Source organism: Squalius cephalus (assembly GCF_949319135.1).
Source record: "Squalius cephalus genome assembly, chromosome: 12".
Taxonomy (NCBI): Eukaryota; Metazoa; Chordata; class Actinopteri; order Cypriniformes; family Leuciscidae; genus Squalius; species Squalius cephalus.
The window spans coordinates 12430433-12450052 of NC_137133.1; the positions used below are offsets into that span (position 1 = coordinate 12430433).

The window sequence follows — 19620 nt, forward strand, 5'->3', positions numbered from 1 at the left end:
TTTTGTTGCTGTTGTTGTTGTTTTTTTAACTTTATCAACAATGGAGAACTGAAAATGTAAACACACCACTTACACACATACACATTTACCCATAAACACAATTTACTTCTTTTTTTTTTTTTTTTTTGCAATAGAACATCATGTACAGATATGCAACTAACAAGACACATAATTGAAATTGTGAGTCAAAATTATAGAAAAGGTAGAGATTAAGGTATTTTACTAAAAAGACATCATAAAAAATACATAACATTATAGTTTTGTGATTATCAGATGTCACAGTCCAAAAGCCCAACATCTAATCCATAAAGTTTACCAAGAGGCCAGCTCAGATTTCAATTAGATTAAACACTGCTAATGACTCTCTCCCTCAGAACATCAAGTCCCACTGCCCACATCTCATCCTCTTTTGTGCCCCTCTGCGCATCTGCAGTTTCAGTCATCAGCAACTCATTACTGTCTAGATCCACAAAGATCCAGTTCCATTTCTTAACGCAAGGATTTATCTTAAAATGCAACAAAGAGAGAGGAAATGCTCCAAATATAGCAGTAAATCTGAGTTCAGAGCCTCAGAAGTGTCCAATGCAGATAAGCCTTGCACTTGGGAGAATTAGTCATTTGCTAAGCATCTCAAACAAGGAAACTGCTTTTAAGGGAGAAAACAGCCTCCCCAAAACATGTCTTCACACATTTAGGGCCTAAATACATGATACGATGTACAAGTGAAAACATACTCCAGTACACAAGCAATCAGAAGAGTACATATAATGTCAGAGCCGGCGTCAGGGCACTAAAAACGTTGCATTTGAAGAGGAAAGCAACCAACCCTGGTGCATTTGTAAACGCTTTCAAATGCATGCTCGCTCTGCACTTTCGCTCGCATTCTGCGGGAAGGGGAGGGGGGGCACAGTAACTCTTAACCCCCACCCTGGGCGCCGGCCCTGTATATTGTCCTTTACAAATGATGTCCTTTATTCAGGGTTAACTCAAACTGTTGTGGTCTGTGTGAGAGTGTTCTTATTGCTTCTCTCCTCTGGTATGAGTGCCGTAGCAGAACAACAATTGACTACGGAAATGCTAGTCTTATTGTCTCGGAGTCTATGCTCAAATGTACTGACATTCATAGTGACCGTTTCCTGCTGAGCAACACTTGAGGAGATTTTAAGGTCAGGATTAAGGATGGAGGGATCCACGCAGCTGTTGATCAGATCATCACCCTGGACCTTCTGCATGTGGAAAGTTCCATGAATTTTCAGCTCAAGAGTGGAGGTGACAGTCTGCATGCACACAACACAGCGGAAGCCTGTCAGTGAGTTGTGCAGGTCGGGGTGCCTCTGACAGTGATCCAGGAAGTCCTCCTCACTGTGAAGAGGAAGCTTGCAGATGCGGCAGTTGCCTGTGTCCAAGCTCCTGCTGTGGGTGACCTTGTGTTCAGTCAGAGTTAGCAGTGAAGGGAAGCGCTCTCCACAGATGGGGCACTGGCAGTGCTTGGTGGGGCCTAGATGAGTCTGGACGTGCTCCCACAGTGCCATCTCAGTGAAGAAGGTCTTGGAACAGTCTTTGCATTTGTGGCTCCCTTGGATTGCCTCCACTTTGCGCTTGAGAGTGCCACTCTCCCCGGGCTGGATGTGGTGATCTCGCAGCTGGTGGTTGGCGAGCAAAGACTGCATGGTGTAAGAAGCACCACAGATTTCACAGGCAAACATAGAATCGTTCAGATTTGCCTTCCCTTTACTTTCAGTGGGAGGGCTAAACAGCGATTCCACCTTACCGACTCTTATTTCACTATTCACTGGCAGCATTCCAGCGCTGTCTTTGGCAACTGGTTCGGAGACAGGTGGAGGGGTCACGTTGTTACCTTCAGCACTCTTGGCACAGAGTTTCTCGTGTAAGGGCACCTCGAGGGGAGATCTGGTATTGGTACAGACGCAGGGACTGCATTTGTCGCTATGTGTTGTGATATGACACTGCAACTCAATGTCTGTGGTAAAGGACTCTGCACAGAAAATGCAACAGTACATCTTGCATTGTTTGTCAAGATGTTTCTGTTTGACATGTAGGTGCAAATCATGCTCTTGCTTGAAGTCCCATTCGCACGACGTACAGTGGAATGTGGTTTTCTTGTTACTGTGCTCGGAGGCCAGGTGAACCTGAATAGACACCTTGGAGTCGAACACCTGCTGGCAGAGGGAACATCGGTAAAACACAACGGTGTGCATCTCAAGTAGGTGCCCATGTAAGTCTTTGACACTGGTAAAGGACTTACTGCAGCTCTCACAGATGTAGAGCGTAGATGAATTGCTAAAATGAGACACTGTGTGTTCCTTAAAAGATTCCTGGTTTGGGAAATCCATGAAACACTCTGGACACGTAAGTTTTGGAAGCATACTCTTCAGGTGGGAGCTCAAGTGAGTTTGAAACAGGTCCAGATTGGTGTATTTAGCCCCACAGTGGTCACAGATGAAGTCGGTTGAAGGTAATGCACCATAGCTAGTTTTTTTGGCCACACTCTTGATTGATTGGGGTGATGTTGAACCCATTGTCCTCCTTCCCTGTTTAAGGTTCATCAAATTAATGTTCTTGTGTGTCTTTTTGATATGCTGCATCAGTTTTATCTTATTGCTAAATGTAGGCAAATGGGTGCAGTATGGACAGAATTGCAAAGACTTTCTTTCTGCAGTTTCTTCTGCATCTGGATCAAGTTTCAGACTCTGGTTTTTACAGTGTGTCTGCCGCACGTGATTATCTAGCGTGCCCTTTGTCAGGAATCCACAGAAGCACTGTGAGCAGAAAAAGACGTTGCTCTCGATTAAAGCTGAGTTGTGTGATTGGCGAACATGCTCTTGAAGGGCTTTCAGGTCTTTTAATGATGTGGGACAGAAGCTACACTGAAGAACTGTCTGAACGGCCGCTGTAATTGCAGCTTCAAGCAACACGGAGTGGTCGGGCATCACATTAGCCTCTTTCTGGTGATCCTTTAGTTCAGATGGAAAAGTCAGGATCTCAGAACTTGAGTGGATTTCATTGTCCTTGAGTTGGGTCTGTGGACAAGCTCTATGGTCCATGTAGTTGTGACAATGAACAAAATCATTTAAAACCTTGAGCTTTTTGGAGATTCCTAAACAATTTTTAGAGACAAACTGAGACTTTCTCTTTTCTGCACAAGGAGACACTCCTGCAGCATTTGGAGTTGCTGGACTGGAGATGTGTGAGGTGGCACAAGTGCATTCTGCCATTGAGAAACACGACTGATCTTGTGCAGCAAAATCTGGAGGTTGTCTTTTCTCAGATTCCACGATGTTATTCTGTGGATTATTTACAAGAGAGAGATGTCGGGAGGACATAGCACTGCCCTGTTCATATTGATTACTCAAGCCCTGTTTGCTTCTTGTGGGGCTCTCACTGCTGATATCCGTTTGAAATAATTCGAGAGGTACTGAACTGTTGCCAGGCAAAGGGCTGTTTTCCCTCCTGCACTGATTAAGTCTCTGATGATCTCTATATGTATCTCTGTTGAATCCAAGGTCGCATCCATCTTCATGGTCAGTGGAGGAGTGAGCAGAGGAAAGAGAAGCTAAACAACATATTTCATCTTCCTCAACATTATGATTTGCTATGGACAGAGAAGAGAGGAAAATGTATTTACAACTTTCATAAAAAAGTTTTTGCCAAAAACACACCACTAAACACACCATTAGTGTTGGGGAGTAACTAACTAAAAGTAATTAAGCAATGTTACTAAATTAAGTACATTGTCAGTAATGTGACAGTAACTCACAATTTTGTCAAAGTAGCGTAGCTTTTACAGTAACAAGATACTTTCTCCAACAAGGAAACCGGAAACGTGACACTGCTGTTTTTTTGCTGTCACCCTAATTCATACCCTAACTGTTTTTGTGCAAGACAAATACTGTTTTTAGGGGAATTATATTGCTACGTTTTGTTAAATTGTGGTGTAGCTAACTACTTTTTTAAAACAATAGCTGGAGTTGAACTACTTTAAATTATATGGGACTTGTATCTTCCTCAACACTACTCTCTTTGACCACAACTATAAGAATTCGACTCTTCTATTTCAAGTGGTCTGTCCTGCTGAAGTCTGCAGGTTAAAATAGAACTCAGGCTCATAACAGCAGACTAAACACCAAAAATATGAATTGGATGCTCTTTTTCACACTTTTTTAGATGTAATTAGCTCGGTATGTGGCCACATAATGAGCAGTCCCACTGTGACTAAAATTGCTGTCAGTGTGAGAGGACCAGATTCACAGTTTGAGCAAATGGAGTGCTGCTACTTTAAAGTACTAAACATGTACAAGAGAAAAAACAGAACCCAAATCACGGTAGCAAATTGTACACTAAATCAAAGGATTAGTGTATCTGCTTAAAAGGATAAAACATATTAAAAACATAAAAATGTGTCTTCACATGATTAGCAATTCCAATATCATAAATCCAAAATCATTTGTGAAGGCATGATTCATTCTGTTATTGTGCAAATGGGGAATTGCAAATATACCTAATTCAAAGGTCACACAAACATGCAGACACACTAAACCCTGAATATAAAACCCCAGAGGTCTCTCTTCTTTTTAATCTGCCTGTGTAAGGGATACAGAAAGAGATGGATAAAATATTCACCGTAAAGGATACTAAGGATAGTGCAGGAATGTATTTGCGTGTACCTGAACCATGGCAGTACATCTGTTGGGTGAATGATTCTGATTGCTTTAGGCTTGCACTCTTGTGTTCTTTAGCAACTTCATCCTTCTCTTCCCCACATTGTTCCCTCTCCTCATCCCTCTCTTTTCTTCTTTCCCAGGAGCAACGTTTCTTCCCCACAACCACACCATCTTCCTTTGTATTTAACCTGTCAGCTTGACCTGTTGAGAAAAGATTGATAGCAAGAAAAGGTCATGGCCATAGCAGCCAAATATAATATCACAATTCAAAGAAATCAAGCACTTTTTCCCATCTCTGGTGGACCATTTGGTACACTATGGCACCCCTGTGTCATGAAAAAAAGCAAAGAGTAAACAAATATCAACTTTTTTTAGTCTGTTTTTCATCCAGCAGGGGAGTACCATTGTGTGCCTGTTTCTCTTTAAACAGTACATATAACATTTGTATTCTGTGATATCAAGGTGACATAACAGAGCCACACGGCATTATGACAAGACATATAGAAAACTAATATATTTCATTTGCAAACATAGAAACCTCAGGGAACTTTCAAACACTCATACTGTACACATACATTTGTTTTCTGTCATTTTTGGGACTCTATTGTTTTTATACTGAGCTAATATTTTATGTTCCCTACTAAATCTAATCCTCACATAAACATTCATGGATCCTTACAGTTTAGTGTTGTGTTTTCATGTTTTATTGGGACTTTCCATAGACATAATGATTTTTATACTGTACAAACTGTATATTCTATCCCCTTACACTAACCCTACCCATCACAGAAAACGTTCTGCATTTTTACAATTTAAAAAAAAGATCACTTAGTATGATTTAAAAGCGGTTTTCCTCATGGAGACAATAAATGTCCCCACAAGGACAAAGATTTCAAATATTTTGTCCCCATAATGTAGGGTTTACCAGGACACACACACACTCACACAAACATTCAGTTTTGAGTACAGCTGAGCTTAGATAACTTTGTCCAAGAAAGCCAATAAAACTATCATATTACATTGATTATCATAATACATCTTTATCTGAATATTGTGCATCACGTCCAAGAGTGATGACAAACCCCTCTCAATGAAATTAGATTACTCGAAAATGCAATGAAAGTTAAATGAAAGTTCTGGTCCAAAACAATTCCAGTTTTCTGTTTTGATCTTTGCGCAACATTAATCTGAAGCCTAAAGATCTGTAACTAATTGGGGTCATTCATTCGATTTGTCCCGCGGTCGTGTTTCACTCAAGACAAGAAGGAAGCAAGTGATTAAATAAAAAACCTTTCGTACCTTTCAAAGATCTGGGCTTCGACTGTTTTCGACGAGTCATTGTAAAGGACTTCAGCAGCTGTCAACACAAACGGGTTAAGTTCCTGTCCACTGTTTGCAAACGAAGGACAACACAAGGGGCAAGCAATAGCCAATACTTGCGTGCTGTTTCATAGACTGGAATAGCGGGAAAGCACATTAATATCACGGGCAAAGGGGTTCGCCCCCGCCTACAGCAGCGGGATGACTCCATACACGCTCTGCGCCACCGGGGACGCGCGCGCGCGCGAGAGAGATGCGTAATCACTCAACACACGGACACACACACACACCGGCACTCCAAAAGACAGTTTTATTGCTCAGAGATTGCTAGTTTATAGCTCAAGAGTTCTCAGTTATGTTTCGCACGTCAATATTAACTTTGTCTTTTTTTGTTTCCACTAGAATTCCGTAAAAGAATTGCAAGTAAACACTGAGAACATTGTTTACACACAGCCTACAGTAGAATAAGTGTATTTTTGCTGTAGCCTATATGTGGTTTAGAATAGCTCAAATAATTTGATTTAGGCAGAATTTGATGTTAGATGTTTGAGTTTGTATTATCTTGACAAATCTGAGCACAGATTGAGACGTTGAAATCTCGTCTTAAAGAGACAGATGTACTGAGGTGATTTCCTCAGGAGCCAAAGACTTGAATATTTGATCTACATTTAAACTCATCGATATCTAAATTTTTTTTTTTTTTTTTTTTTTGTGTGTGTGGCATTTTCACACATTTTGCCTGAGCGTCCAGCTAATTATTCCTTTTGTTTCTTTAAAGCTGCGGTCCGTAACTTTTTTGGGTTAAAAATGATCCAAAATTAATTTTTGAGCAAGTACATAACCAGCCAGTGTTCAAAACTATCTGCTTGCCTTAGCTCGATTTTAAAACGGTAAACTTGTAATAATGTTTTTAATTCCAGTGGTACTGGTGGATTTCCGCGGGACGTAAAACATCATTAGGGCTTCTATACTCTTTGATTAGGCTACGTTATATCTGTACACATAAAGAAGGTGTCTCGGCTAGTTGGCTATATTGCGTGTGAGGATGTTGGAGGTGGAGCTTTATAGCCTTTTCTCACAGCACTTGATATAATTATACTTAGGCTATCAATTTGATGGCGGATCCAGAAAGGTTCAAACGACAATCACCAGTGACAACTGGAGATTCACCCGTTGTAAAATGCAAAAGACTTCGGACTTTGGAGTGGCTTCAGAAAAAAAAGAGACTGCAACCGGGCCCATGCGAAAACAAGGATAAATATCGGAAGGGCTTTTGACAGGTGGCGTGAACTCCGTGTTTTGAAGGGGTTCAAAACAGATGCAGAAACGGCTTTTTTTCTGCTGGTAAGTGATCATAAGATTTAATCAGCACGATTTACTGCAATGCTATTTTTCCTTTAGTTGGTCAGAACAAAAGTGGACGTTGCACATTCTCCTCAAAACGTTGGATTCATCCGCGCTGTGCCGTGTCGAGGCACAACCCACGTAAAGTTGATAATTCCGCTAATAACTGCAACTGCAGATTTCGAACAGAGATGGCGACAAAGAGGAAAAACTACAGACTGCAGCTTTAAAATCAGAAGAAATTACACAACTTATCAAAGAAAAAAAATGCTCCTAACATTATCAATATCTATAATATACCATCAAACATATGGTACTGTGGTAATGAAATCATCAGAGGAGCATCTCGTTTCATAATGACGCCTCGGTTTAATTTCTCTGTGGAAACATTAGTTATGAGCCGGCCCGTTGGATGGGCTTTGCAGTATAGGGAACGTTGATTAGAAAGCTCCATCCCTTTGGGAGTCCGCTCTGCAATTGCTTGTTTCTAATGAGTTTTGAATTAGCTGCTGAGACACTTGTCTGTGACTGTTTTGTGAATAAAGGACAGAATGTTGCAATGAAGACACAACAACATAACACGTCTGTGAGGTGCCAGCATGAACACTCTGGGTTGTTTCGAGTTGACTTTACCATCAAGGATCCAATTAATGATTTAGACTGTTTTCTTGGGTATGAATCTGCGGTAGGCTACACTCTACCTAAATAAATTGTATAAAGAGCTAGGCTATTTGTGAATATGTGTATAGCCCTATAGTGTTGCTGTAAATAGACAGTATTGACATGCAAAGGCAACCTTTGCGCAGTGGAGATCCTGAAGGAAATAATGTATCAGCCAATCAGAGCATCTCAAGGGATGAGAGCTTTTATAGTTCTGATTCAAGCATCCAGCTGGTTTTATTATACTGTTCTAAAACAAATAGTTTGCCGTGAATCTGCTATGATAAAAAAGCCAATTGCCCTAGATTGTTCTTTTGATTTAATAACTTTTGAAAAATCCTGAGCAGAGAGAGAAGCTTGTGTAGTGGTTTTTCTATGACCAACAATTAAAAATACTTTTTCATCCTAATAATTCTTCAAACTGTCACTGTCAATTTTCCAGTATATCATAAAATCCCATAATCAAATATGTATAAAACACAAAGGGGATTGCTCTTAAATGGAATAAGTCCAAATAAATGTTCTGTCATCATTTACTCAATCTGAAGTCATTCCAAACATACATAACTTTATTTCTTCTGTTGATCTCAAATAAGGAGATGTTTTGAGGAATGTTCACAATGCCCCTCTTCCATAGAATACAAATGTAATATTAGGAAAAGCAGCTTGGACAATCTGCAATATTTTGTTCCTTCTGTGACAAATAAATGCATGTGGGTGAGTAAATTACAATTTTTATGTTTTAAGGATGAACTTTCCCTTTAAATGTAGTTTTCTCAAGAGAATATGTAATGCATTCCAACAGAGGCTGCTCATGATGAGGGGCAGCATGATTATCTGCAGTGTATGAAATTCCCATGAGCCAATTATCTTTATGAACATTTTACTGCTGCCAATTCATGGAAATGAAAAAAGAGTTGGGGCATTTTTAAACCAGGACATCAAGATTAATTATTGTGTGATATTAATGAACTTTGAAGGTTAATTTTTATTAATCAGCTAATTACAGAGCCAGAGATGAAGATGATTGCTAATGATGATGATCCCAGCTCAGTCGGTGAACAAAACTGACTGATCTAGAGTGGATCAGAAATGAAAAAAAGACTTCACTTCAGTGTTTCTGTAACTGAGGCCAAGGTCAAGCAGTTGTAATTGGGTCGTGTTGTAGCAAGGTACTTTCTACCTGCGAAACTCAAGACGTTTTCCTTTGCAACTGACCACCTGGAATTTTGTTATACAGAGAAAATGTTTTTGTTTTTTTTACCTTGAAAAATGAAGGAGACAATCTGCATTAAAAAAAAATAAAAAAAAATAATGAATATAGTTTAAATTACAGACTGAGCAACATGTGTAAACCTAGTAGCAGATTTATAACATAATACCCAGAAAACATCAGGAAAATGATTCTGAACAGACACGGGCCGGTGCACTTTTCCATATGTTTATAGCCCCCACAATCTGGTTTAGTTCAGAACAGTGCTAATATGAGATTAGCTGGGTCACACTTGCTCAGAGACCTCTTGTGTCCCACACAGGTGACTCCCGTAAGAAAAGCTGAGGTTGTGAGTGTTCGCGAGCACTACAGAAGGTCCTCATTAGCTTGGTTTGAGGGAATACACAGCTAAGGAATACTGGTGGGTGGGCATTTCAGTCTCTTTGAACACTGCTCCATGGTCTCAGAACACAAACCCTGTGCACTATTCCCAGATGCATCATATTTAGTTTAATGTATTCTTATTTGTTGAATTTAATTAAAAGGACATTTTTAATAAGGTACGGGAGACTTGTGGCCTGTTCTCTGCAGGTTTACCGTGCTCTTGATGAAGCATTGATGAGAGGTTTGGTGGCACCAAAATGGCCTTTGAAGTAGAAGCATGAAAGTGTTGGTAGGTACTTGTAGAGGTGCTTGTCAAAGACGTCATGCTGTCTTCCATTTCTTCAAAACTGCAGAGGACTTGTATGATATCACAGTTCAGTCGAGTGACTGAATAGCTCTGGACTGGAGTGGACATTTGGCAAACATTTACTGGAAATAAAAAACTAGACTTCTAAAATGTCTTTAGAATTTGTTTAAGCTGCACTGCTCAAATATGTAGACTATTTAAAAGACGATACAATATTAATAATTTTTACATTCCAAGGTAGCATTTAATTAAATTCCAAGGTAGCATTTAATTAATAAATTGTCTAATTGTCTAATTAATAATTGTGTAATTCAATTATAAGCACTTGTGTGTGTGTGTGTGTGTGTGTGTGTGTGTGTGTGTGTGTGTGTATATATATATATATATATATTAGGGCTGTCAAATGATTAATCGAGATTAATCGCAACCAAAATAAAAGTTTGTGTTTACATAATTTATGTCTGTGTACGGAGTATAATTATTTTCTATATATGAATACACACACATGCATATATATATTTAAGAAAATGTGTTATTTATATATAAAATATTTATTTATAATATAAATTATATATAATATAAATATATATACACAGTATATACATGCAAATATTTCTTAAATATATACATGCATGTGTGTGTATTTATATATAGAAAATAATTATACACCGTACACACACATGTATTATGTAAAAACGAACTTTTATTTTGGATGCGATTAATCGCGATTAATCGTTTGACAGCCCTAATATATATATATATACTGCTCCGAGATCATATATTTATATATCATTTAAACATTTAACAATATTATTACAATATAACAATATTTAATCTGTTAACTTGCATCCTAATATAGAAAAATGCCTTATTTCAGCCACCACACCCCCTAAAAAAAAATTAGATTAGAGAAAATAGAGAAATTACAGTTCATTGCTACAGTAGCCTCTAAATTTACTATTTATATGTGGTTTTACAAAACACATCATGATTAAATAAATAAATAAATAAACGTAAATAGAAATGTAATGATTTATACGAAACAGGGAGAAAAACGTGATGCTAAAGAAAATCACATGAGTCCTGTCGGTAGAGGATTACAAGTCCCACCATTCAACGCGCGCTGTTGTTGCGCATGCGCAAATCAATTTCGAAACCTCCTGTGCTGCTAGTCGAAAGTCAGAGGCAACTATTTCACCATAATTCGTGCTTTTGTGTCTAGTGTGCAGAAATGGCAGCTAGATATGACAGAGCTATAACAGTTTTCTCTCCTGATGGTCACCTGTTTCAGGTGGAATATGCTCAGGAAGCAGTAAAGAAGGGCTCCACAGCTGTGAGTGTGTTTATTATATGGTTATATTTGAGCCGCAGCTTTAGCTCAGTGGCTAACTGCTACACAAATATACTCTCAAAATGTGTTGATGTATGATTATTGTGAACAAGTGCTTGATATAGAAATAAACGCTGTGATTGATTAAGACTGTTTTGAAGCAGCTGGGGTGTTGGCTTATTTGGTAGCAATTGTATTGACACGTTAGCTAAGCGTGACTTGCATGTTGCGGCTAATATATTAGCATGGGCTATCCTGATTTTAAACTAGATATATTATTTAATTCGCTTTATTTTGATCATATATGTATGTAAATGCATTTCAAATGCTGCACTAGTACACTACTACTAAAAGAAAAACAATTAACTTAAGTAATATGGGTTTTAAACATTTTTGCTAATAAAATGATCAATGAAGTTACAGCTCCAGCAACTGGCTTTACTAGATGCATTTCAAACGTCACGACTGTTGAAATATCCTTAAATAATTTAATGCCATTTTAATAGTTTATGTTTGGTATTACGTTTTATTGCGCTTCTGCTGTAACTGTATGATTCATGTAGTTTCATTTTTAAGACCGTGTTGGGTAATGACCAAAATTTCCGGTAGAGGGCGATGTGCCCATAGTTAAGGTTTAGATATAGTGAAAATAAAAGTTGTGCATTCATACTGAATTAGTTTCTTGTCTGTAAAAGTTACCAGTATTCAGATATTAAATGTTTTTTTTTTTTAAACTAACTGTGAACTATTTTTGCACATCTAAGGTTGGAATCAGGGGGAAGGATATTGTTGTCCTGGGTGTTGAGAAGAAGTCCGTGGCAAAGCTTCAGGAGGAGAGGACAGTCAGGAAGATATGTGCTCTGGATGAGCATGTGTGCATGGCCTTTGCAGGTAAGATTCATTCTTCTGTGTGTATAATCAATGCCATGAAGGGATAGTTCTGTCATTATAATGTTTATCAGTAACCATTCACTTTAATTGTAAGGAAAAAGATGCCCTGAAAGATTAACTTTTTGTGATTTAACCCTTTCAACTGGTGTCACTAGATAATTAATTAAAAACCACTGACTTGACAGAATAGGTGGTGTTTAAATGTTTATAATATGGACTATACAATGCATATAGGTGATCTTAGCATGATTTTACATTTGAATGTGTGCTGTCCAGGTCTGACTGCAGATGCCAGGATTGTCATCAACAGAGCTAGAGTAGAGTGCCAGAGCCACAGACTCACAGTGGAGGACCCAGTTACTGTGGAGTACATCACCCGCTATATTGCCACACTCAAACAGGTAACATCCCCTCACTCCAGTTGACACACAGGCCATTTAAAGGGATAGTTCACTCACAATCTAGACCTGTATGACTTACTCTCTTCTGTGGAACACAATAAAAGATTGAAAAATACCTTGGTGTTTTTATCTGTACAGTGAAAGTCAGTGGGGTCCAATTTTGTTTGGACACCAACTTTCTTAAGAGTACTTTATTTTGTGTTCAGAAGTAAGTCATACAGGTTTTAGAATGACATGAGGGAGAGTTATGGCGGCATTACTCTCACGTAGCCAAGGACTGCCAATGCCCAATGCAAAGCAGCCAATCACAGTTAATTTTGTTCCATGACATGTTTAGGGGGCGTGACAATATAAAGTCAATGTCCCTACGTTAACAGACCGGCATGCGTCTAATAAATTATTAATTCAAGATAAATTGTTTCCCATTTTGTGTGCCTTAGGCCCCATCCACACTACTGCGTTTTCGTTTAGAAATGGAGACCTTTTGCTACGTTTGCACCTCCCGTCCAGACTAAAACGGCAAAAACGAAGACCTAAAACGGAGAAGTTTAGAAACGCTGCCGACCCCGTTTTGCGTTTTGAATCTCCGGAGGGCGTTTTAGTGAAGACGGGTCAAAATGGAGGACTTTAGAAACGATGACGCAGAGGCTCACACTCGGCCCTATGATTGGGTGTCATCAGTCATGGAGTACACAGGTAATATTCAGTACCAGTAAACTCCACCCGCTGGATCAGTTTCTTACAGTAAGAAACTGCCGCGTGGCCCGTGTCTCAGGCGCGACTCGCGCGGTAAATGCGTGCATGCTAGAAATAGAACCGACGCCTAATTTTCATGCGACACGCAAGCGTGTTGGAAGCGTTTCCAGGCAAAATAGAATAGGAAAAGATGTTTATATGTCATTTTGACACAAATACATATTAATAAATGACATTTTGATGTTTGAAAGCATTTTTTTACAGTCTATGTTTGAAAGTCTCTAGGTTTACACCGGCACGCGCATGCCCAGTGTTGGTGAATGGTCACGTGATCCGCGTTTTCAGTCGTTTTAATGTGGACGGAGATCAATTCTAATACGCAGCTAAAACGCTGGTGTGGACGGAGATCGTATTCGTTTTAATTCTCCGTTGCTAAACTAAAACGCAGTAGTGTGGATGGGGCCTTAGCCTCAGACGTCATGCCCCCAGATCGTTGGCTGAACGTCTGATGCATGATTTAGGAAAAATCGAATTGTAATTTTTTTTTCCTGATAAAAATTGTCTTTGAGATATTGAGTTAAAATATTGAACAAAATAGTAAATATTACTATTGTAATATTTGACTGTAAAATCACAATACTAACATTCATGGATGTCTTAATTTAATAATTTTCATATGTTAAACCATCAAGCTTTTGTTCTGGAGCAAAACAGTAGGATGTCCTTAAAGCTTTTCTTTTGTTGACAACAGCTAGTTTGAGGTGTTTGTGTGGAAAAGAACACAGTGCCACGTGCTCTGAAGCACGCCGCGCACGCATATATTTAATTAAATCGCAGCCTTTTGTATTTAATCACAGTAAGCCATATCACGATTTCAGTTTTATTTCGATTAATCATGCAGCCCTAGGGTAAGAAAAGAATGGATTTACAGAGTTTAATGACACTGTTACAATATTTTGCCATCTGTATTCATTGTGCTTTCTTATTGTGCAACAGCGCTACACTCAAAGCAATGGACGCCGTCCCTTTGGTATCTCGGCTCTAATCGTTGGCTTCGACTATGATGGGACTCCACGTCTATATCAGACAGACCCCTCTGGAACATACCATGCATGGAAGGTAAAGTGGGAGCAGTCTGTTTCCACAATGTTCAGATGTTACCCATTTTGCCACCGTATTGACCCTCTTCTCACCTGTGCTATCAGGCAAACGCTATTGGGCGCAGTGCGAAGACGGTGAGGGAGTTTTTGGAGAAAAACTACACAGACGAAGCCATTGCAAGTGATAACGATGCTATCAAATTGGCCATCAAAGCCTTACTAGAGGTAAACACCATGTCGCCACAGTTCCATGCATGGCAAACACTCTCATATCATAAAGTTGACAGGATGTAACATGTTTGCTGAGGCAATTTTAAATGATCTGTGCTGCACAGGTTGTGCAATCCGGGGGCAAGAACATCGAGCTGGCTGTGATCCGGAGAAACCAGCCCCTAAAGGTAATACATTTGATTTATGATTTTTCTTTTTGTATATTCATTCGTTTACAATCGTCTTGATGCAACATTCTTGTCATCCATTTAACGTTGGAACTGTCTCTGTAATCCGCCCCATGACACATTTGTACAAATTCCACCCCTCTCTCCTTTCACAGATTCTGGAGTCCAAAGAGATTGAGACGCTGGTCGCCGAAATAGAGAAGGAGAAAGAGGAGGAGGCAGAGAAGAAAAAGCAGAAGAAGTCATCGTAAATCACTCATGTGAATGTGTAGTTTTGTTTATACGGGCAGAAGCACTTGGCTCAGGCCCTTCACTGTACCCTCTCCCTTCCTGCATCTCATCCGTTAAGAGCACAGTCTCTCAGTCTTCTGCTGAATCCACAGCATGCATGAATATACTTTTGTTCCAGGAAATATTTTTTCAAAATCTAAGTAATAAAAGCATGTTTAGGGTTGGGAGTTACAAGCTGGCCACAGTATGTCCTGGTCAGTTTTCACTCTTCTGTAAAGCTGCTCTCTAACACCACTGAGAATTCTGGGGGAATGTGCTCTGACTGATGTTTCCTAATAAACTCTTTTGGTTTGTACCAATGGACTGTTGTCTTTCTATTGTCATATTTATCACAATTAAAATAAGACTTGTGAGAGAGCATTAGGTCTGTGATTAGACACTATGGATTGAGGTCATTTTTATTTGACAGTAGTACTTTGAACTACCAACCTTTACTAAAGAACCTAGCCAGTTGCCTTAAGGTCTAAATCCATGATAAAAGACGTATATAGGTGTGTCTGTAGGGTTAAAAATTTGGGGCCAGTAAGTTATTATATATATATATATATATTTTTAATACATTTTTACATAAAGTTGATCAAAAGTGATCAATACTTTTTCATTATTACACACACACAAAAGCTTTTTCAAACAGTCCATTTGAACTTTCTTCGAAGAATCCTGAAAAAGTATCACGGTTTAGACAAAAATATAAAGCAGAACAACAGTTATTTCAACACTGATAAATGTTTCTTGAGCAGTAAATCAGCTTAGAATGATTTCTGAAGGATGGTGTGATGACTGAAAATTCAGCTTTGCCATTAAAAGAATAAATTGCATTTTAAAATATATTACAATAGAAAACTTTTTTTAATCTATTAATATTGTACTGTTAAACACAATATACTGTATGTGTGTGAGTAGTGTTTTAAACATTTAAATAAAGAAAACGACTCCACACAGATTGTAAATAAACCATTTGGGAAATTTTCATATGCAAAATATGCTTATTTTGTGAACACCATAAGCTTTTCTTTTGACAGAAAATCAGTTTGAAACCATCCTGTAATTTAAATTTATTCTCTGAGGTGAGTGCTAGATATTCAATATTTACAATCAATAATTGACACATATCTGACTGTATTGAACCAAACTGAGTAACAGTAACAAGGAAAACATATTTCGTCAGCAAATGAAAGGATATGCATGCAAACAAACACCTCTGAACATACCAATCCAAATTCCTTGATTGAACTCCAGAATCATTGATGATTGAAAATGAAAATAAATGACCAAAATCACACATTGAATTGCAATATCAGAGGATTCTGAATTAACACGCACATTTTTTCATGTTGTGTGAGAATAACGGACGTGTTTAATTCGGGCAGTTCGTCTGTGACCCACAGCTTTACCTCAGCTAACCTCTTCAGGGACCAGTCTCGTCCGAATTGGGCTTTAGCACTCGAGTTCCAAAGCTGTTTACAATGTTCAGCTGTTCTGCCTGAGAGGAGTTTTGGAGCGGTTTGGGATGGAAAATGATTGTGTGCCCAAGTGTATGAATGGAGACTAGGCCTGCACTATGGCAAGCCGTTTTGACTTTTAATCTTTCCCAGGATATGAATTCTTGATATCAACAATTCAATTTTCACTAGTTAAAATGCTAATTTTTGATATCAGGAATTAGATTTCTACTAGTAACAATGGCAATTTTTGATATCAGGAATTACATTTCCACTAGTAAAAACGTTAATTCTTGATATCTGTAATTGTATTTTCACTATGTCACCATACATAGACTGCCATTTAAATTCATTTGTTTGATATCAAGAATTGATTTCTTATTAGTTGAAATTCCAATTTCACATTTCAGAAATGCAATTCGTACTAGTAAAAAATGTTTTTTTTTATATCAGTAATTATGTGGTTACTAGTGCAAATGTCTGTTCTTGATATCAACAATTGAATTGCTACTAGTAAAATTTTTCATTTTTTATATAATTAATTTGATGTTAATGTTAATTTCTGACATCATGAATGTGACTGTAGTAAGATTACTCTCCTAATATTTGATATTTTCAGATATCAGAAATAACAAATGTAACATGTTGAAATAAATGTACAGATATCAAGAATTAACATTCCAACTAGTGACAATTGAATCCTTGATATCAGGAATTTATAAAGTAATTATTCACTGTAAAAAATTTCTAACCCTCCCAAATCAAAAAATTTCAAGTGACCGATAACATCTAAATTTTTCAATTGGCCCAAGTGAAATTCTGTAAATTATAAAATTAAATTTACAGATTTTCACTTGGGCCAATTGAAATTTACAGAATTTCACTTGGGCCAATTGAAAAATTTAGATGTTATCGGTCACTTGAAATTTTTGATTTGGGAGGGTTAGAAATTTTTTACAGTGTTGATATAAAAAAAATGTTTCTTCTAGTAAGAATTGTATTTCTGATATGTGAAATTGGAATTTCAACTAGTAAGAAATCAATTATTGATTATTAACAATTGAATTTAAATGACAGTCTATGGTGACATTTAACTAGTGAAAATACAATTACATATATCAAGAATTATATTTTTTACTAGTTGAAGTTCAATTCTTGATATCAAGAATTCGTATTTCTGCGAGTGATGACGTCATTGTCGATAACAATAATACAAAATTTTACTAATGGAAATCTAATTCCTGATATAAAAAATGGCCTTTGTTACTAGTAGAAATAGAATTAGCATTTTAACTAGTGAAAATTGAATTGTTCATATCAAGAATAAAAGTCAAAATGGCTTGCCATACTAGACAACATTAAAAACATCTTTGTTTTCATGAGCGCACTCATGCATAATAATGATGGGTAAATTACCTCTGTCTTCCTCCATTTGATGTGCTGTCAGAGGGACGGAAACCTAGAACGCACACATACTCTGTGTGCCTTTGATCTGAGGCAGTTAGCAGCGCATGCAGATGATGATACAATCAATAATTAATTGAATTGAAGAGCTGCAGTCTAGAACAATTTCACTGGCTATTCAATAAGTCCATCGAGCACACAGTTTTCTATGCATTTAGTCAGCATACAGGACCGTGAAATACTGATGTAAACCATCCTTGACTGACAAACCTCATTCTGATTCACTGCAAAGCATGTTTACATGCACTTTAAAAGTGTTGCACTCACAGTAAAGCAATAATTCCTATTATTTAAAAGGTAGGCCTATGTCTAAAAGTGCACCAAGTACTGCCAGATTAGGACTAGGCTACATTTGAAGACCGAACTTTTCAACCATTAAATAGCCTTGACAAGCATAGTAGCCAAAAGTAATGTCCAGAGTGGATATTTGCTTTTAGTGACCCTACAAGTTCGATTAAACCATCAAAATGACAAAAAGGTTACAGGTTATTTCACTATGCAAAAAAAAAAAAAAAAAAAAAAACAGAGAAAACAAAAAGCTCAGGAAAAAGCATACATTGAATTAATGTAATTAATAATTGTAATCAAAATTACAATTATGATTGTGTTATCACAACTAAAACAATTGACTATGTCAAATGCTTACAAGATCTTACAAAAACAAAGATTTTATTAATTTGAATAAGGGTGAAGATGTCAATTTTCAACAAGGTTGTTAATCCAATGTATTTGCTTCTGTTGAAGACGTCAGCCTGCATTATTTCAGCTTTTTTTATTTTATTTAAATAATCGTGTTTAAAGGAGAACTCGGCAACTCTAGCGAACTCTAGTCACTTCTTCGCTGATTTTCCCTTTTGTTGTCGCATGTTTTCCCCACGAGCTCCCCCTACAGCTGTGGGGGGGGGCGTATATTTCACAACACGGACGTAAAAAACTCACTTGCGGCAGCCTCCTCCCCCTCTCTACCGCTGCTCATGTGCGTTTGTTATGATCGGAGCAAGCCAACTGTATCGTGTGGAGCTTTGTCTACCGAGGTGGGTAATCTGGTAATACATCATACATGCGTGTGTGTTTATGTCGAATTGCCGTAAAGCAATTCGTGTTTCGCGCTCGCGCTCGTTCTCGCTTCTCACGAGACTTCCAATTTCTGTCTTACCGGGACGGCAGTCCCCAAGTTGCAAGGTTGGTTTTCCACCTGGGAACGCTGGGGGGAGCAGGGAAAGTCATCAATATCACCAGAATAGGTTGTTTAACCATCCAAATGATTTCTAGACAGTTTTATTAAGTTAAAAAAGTTACCAAGTTCTCCTTTAACAGTGGAATACCTGGTGAAAAACTACATCACCCATGATGCTGTACAGAAAATTCTACCAATCAGAGAGTTAACACATCAATAGATCTCGTTAGCTCCACCCACTCCCATGAAGCACTGTGAATGACTAATCGATTCCCTATAGGAGGATCTTTGTTGACATCTTTGTACGCATGCGCGAGTGGTTGTGTGGCAACAAAACAAACCGTATGGCGGGCTGTAAAGACGCGACGAGCACTTTCAAGAGAGTTAGCGGGCGAAATCCACAATATATAAGCACTTTAACATCTGAAGACCGGAGGAGGTTTGGAGAGAAGCTCAAAATTTGTATTGATGACAAAATCGAAGTTATTCAAAGGCAAAGCCCATATGAGATCTGGGATGA

The 19620-nt window shown here is 38.1% G+C and overlaps 2 protein-coding genes across 2 annotated transcripts; one reads left to right on the plus strand and one right to left on the minus strand.

Moving 5' to 3' along the window:
- Window positions 1–6238, minus strand: LOC307168434 (zinc finger protein 521). Its single transcript, XM_079888395.1, has 3 exons — window positions 5982–6238; window positions 4686–4883; window positions 1–3613 (listed from the first exon to the last, which is right to left on the minus strand). The coding sequence occupies exons 1-3, from the start codon at window positions 6019–6021 to the stop codon at window positions 987–989; spliced, it is 2865 nt and encodes a 954-aa protein (XP_079744521.1). The 5' UTR covers window positions 6022–6238; the 3' UTR covers window positions 1–986.
- Window positions 6239–11025: 4787 nt separating this feature from the next.
- psma8 (proteasome 20S subunit alpha 8) lies at window positions 11026–15317 on the plus strand. Its single transcript, XM_079889066.1, has 7 exons — window positions 11026–11243; window positions 12005–12131; window positions 12408–12532; window positions 14225–14347; window positions 14434–14553; window positions 14664–14726; window positions 14882–15317. The coding sequence occupies exons 1-7, from the start codon at window positions 11142–11144 to the stop codon at window positions 14975–14977; spliced, it is 756 nt and encodes a 251-aa protein (XP_079745192.1). The 5' UTR covers window positions 11026–11141; the 3' UTR covers window positions 14978–15317.
- Window positions 15318–19620: the final 4303 nt, after the last annotated feature.

Coding starts and splice junctions, on each gene's coding strand:
- LOC307168434 (XM_079888395.1), bottom strand. CDS start 6,021: ATGACTCGTCGAAAACAGTCGAAGCCCAGATCTTTGAAAG. Junction 4,884..5,981: donor GAAGCCCAGATCTTTGAAAG/GTACGAAAGGTT, acceptor TTTTCTCAACAG/GTCAAGCTGACAGGTTAAAT. Junction 3,614..4,685: donor GATGTACTGCCATGGTTCAG/GTACACGCAAAT, acceptor CTCTGTCCATAG/CAAATCATAATGTTGAGGAA.
- psma8 (XM_079889066.1), top strand. CDS start 11,142: ATGGCAGCTAGATATGACAGAGCTATAACAGTTTTCTCTCCTGATGGT. Junction 14,348..14,433: donor GAACATACCATGCATGGAAG/GTAAAGTGGGAG, acceptor CTGTGCTATCAG/GCAAACGCTATTGGGCGCAG. Junction 14,727..14,881: donor GGAGAAACCAGCCCCTAAAG/GTAATACATTTG, acceptor CTCCTTTCACAG/ATTCTGGAGTCCAAAGAGAT.